Source organism: Apaloderma vittatum, unplaced genomic scaffold, assembly GCF_000703405.1.
Source record: "Apaloderma vittatum isolate BGI_N311 unplaced genomic scaffold, ASM70340v1 scaffold34954, whole genome shotgun sequence".
NCBI lineage: Eukaryota > Metazoa > Chordata > Aves > Trogoniformes > Trogonidae > Apaloderma > Apaloderma vittatum.
In genome coordinates, this window is record NW_009714953.1 from 1 (window position 1) to 1391 (window position 1391).

At 58.5% G+C, this 1391-nt stretch overlaps 1 protein-coding gene across 1 annotated transcript in view; it reads left to right on the forward strand.

Annotated features, from left to right (window-relative positions):
• Positions 1-3: 3 nt before the first annotated feature.
• LOC104273574 (LIM domain kinase 1-like) overlaps positions 4-1391 on the forward strand; it is a gene marked incomplete at both ends in the record, with an annotated part of 1551 nt that continues 163 nt past the window's right edge. The window contains 6 exons of the mRNA XM_009868940.1: positions 4-75; positions 294-425; positions 538-597; positions 700-765; positions 848-1004; positions 1128-1183. Coding sequence (XP_009867242.1) covers positions 4-75; positions 294-425; positions 538-597; positions 700-765; positions 848-1004; positions 1128-1183 — 543 coding nt within the window. The remainder of the gene's footprint in view (positions 76-293; positions 426-537; positions 598-699; positions 766-847; positions 1005-1127; positions 1184-1391) is intronic.

Below are 1391 nucleotides of genomic sequence, written 5' to 3' on the forward strand. Positions count from 1 at the left end.
GAGACGGGCGAGGTGATGGTCATGAAGGAGCTGATCCGCTTTGACGAGGAGACACAGAGGACCTTCCTCAAAGAGGTGAGCGTCCTCTTTCTGTAATCCTCTTGGGGACACACGAGGGATGAGGCTGTCTGATCCTGTCCCCGACCCTGACGTGGTACGCTGGGCCCAACACCTGGGCTGGAGGTGGCCATATGCCTTGGGCTGCAGGCAGCGCTGCCTACTGAATGGAGAAGACACAAGCAGCGTGGGTGCTGAGTGCCTCGGGGTGTCACATGCATGGGGGGGTCCTGCAGGTGAAGGTGATGCGTTGCCTGGAGCACCCCAATGTGCTGAAGTTCATAGGGGTTCTGTACAAGGAGAAGAGGCTCAACTTCATCACGGAGTACATCAAAGGGGGCACTTTGAGGGGCCTCATCAAGAACATGGTGAGCACTGGGAGAGGCAGGTCGGTCCCCCCACCATTCCACAGCTATGGTAGAGCTGGAGGACCCCTCTTCTCTGCCCTCTTCCCTGGCAAATTCCCCCTCCTGTCCCCAGGACAGCCAGTACCCCTGGAGCCAACGGGTCAGCTTTGCCAAGGACATCGCCGCTGGCATGGTAGGTGCCACCATGGATGGGTGGGTGGGATGGCTGCAGGTGAGTGGGTGGGGGACTGCAGGCTGGAGGTGCCACCCTGCTCTCAGCCCATCCTTCCCTCAGGCCTACCTCCACTCCATGAACATCATCCACCGTGACCTCAACTCTCACAACTGCCTTGTGCGAGAGGTGAGTCCCACCTTGGGCAGTGTCCTCAGGTCTCAGCCCCCTGTGTGGCTCCCCCATGCCTCACCTCTCTCCCTCCACTCAGAACAAGAGCGTGGTGGTGGCTGATTTTGGGCTGGCACGACTGATGGTGGATGAGAAGAACCAACCTGAACATCTCAAGAACCTGAAGAAACCGGACCGCAAAAAACGATACACGGTGGTGGGGAACCCGTACTGGATGGCCCCCGAGATGATCAATGGTGAGCCTAGCTGCAGTGCTGGCAGGGGAGACGTGGTGAGGCAGGGCTCTGTCCCCAAGCAGAGGACACTTGGTGGGGCAGGAGCAGGATGTTTGGCATGGCCTGACCCGTCTCTCCCCATAGGGAGGAGCTACGATGAGAAGGTGGATATCTTCTCCTTTGGCATCGTCCTGTGCGAGGCAAGTACCCTTGGGCTTGGGGTCTTCTTGTTGGGCTTGGGGTCTTCTCATTTGGTTTGGGATCTATGGTTGAGGTCTCCCGTTAGGGTTGGAGTCCTCATGGGGGTTGAGGTCTCCATTTGGAGTCTTCTCACTGGGATTGAGGTCTCGCCCTTGGAGTTGGGGTCCTCACTGGGTTTTGATTCCCCTCTTGCGACTGAGCCTGCTG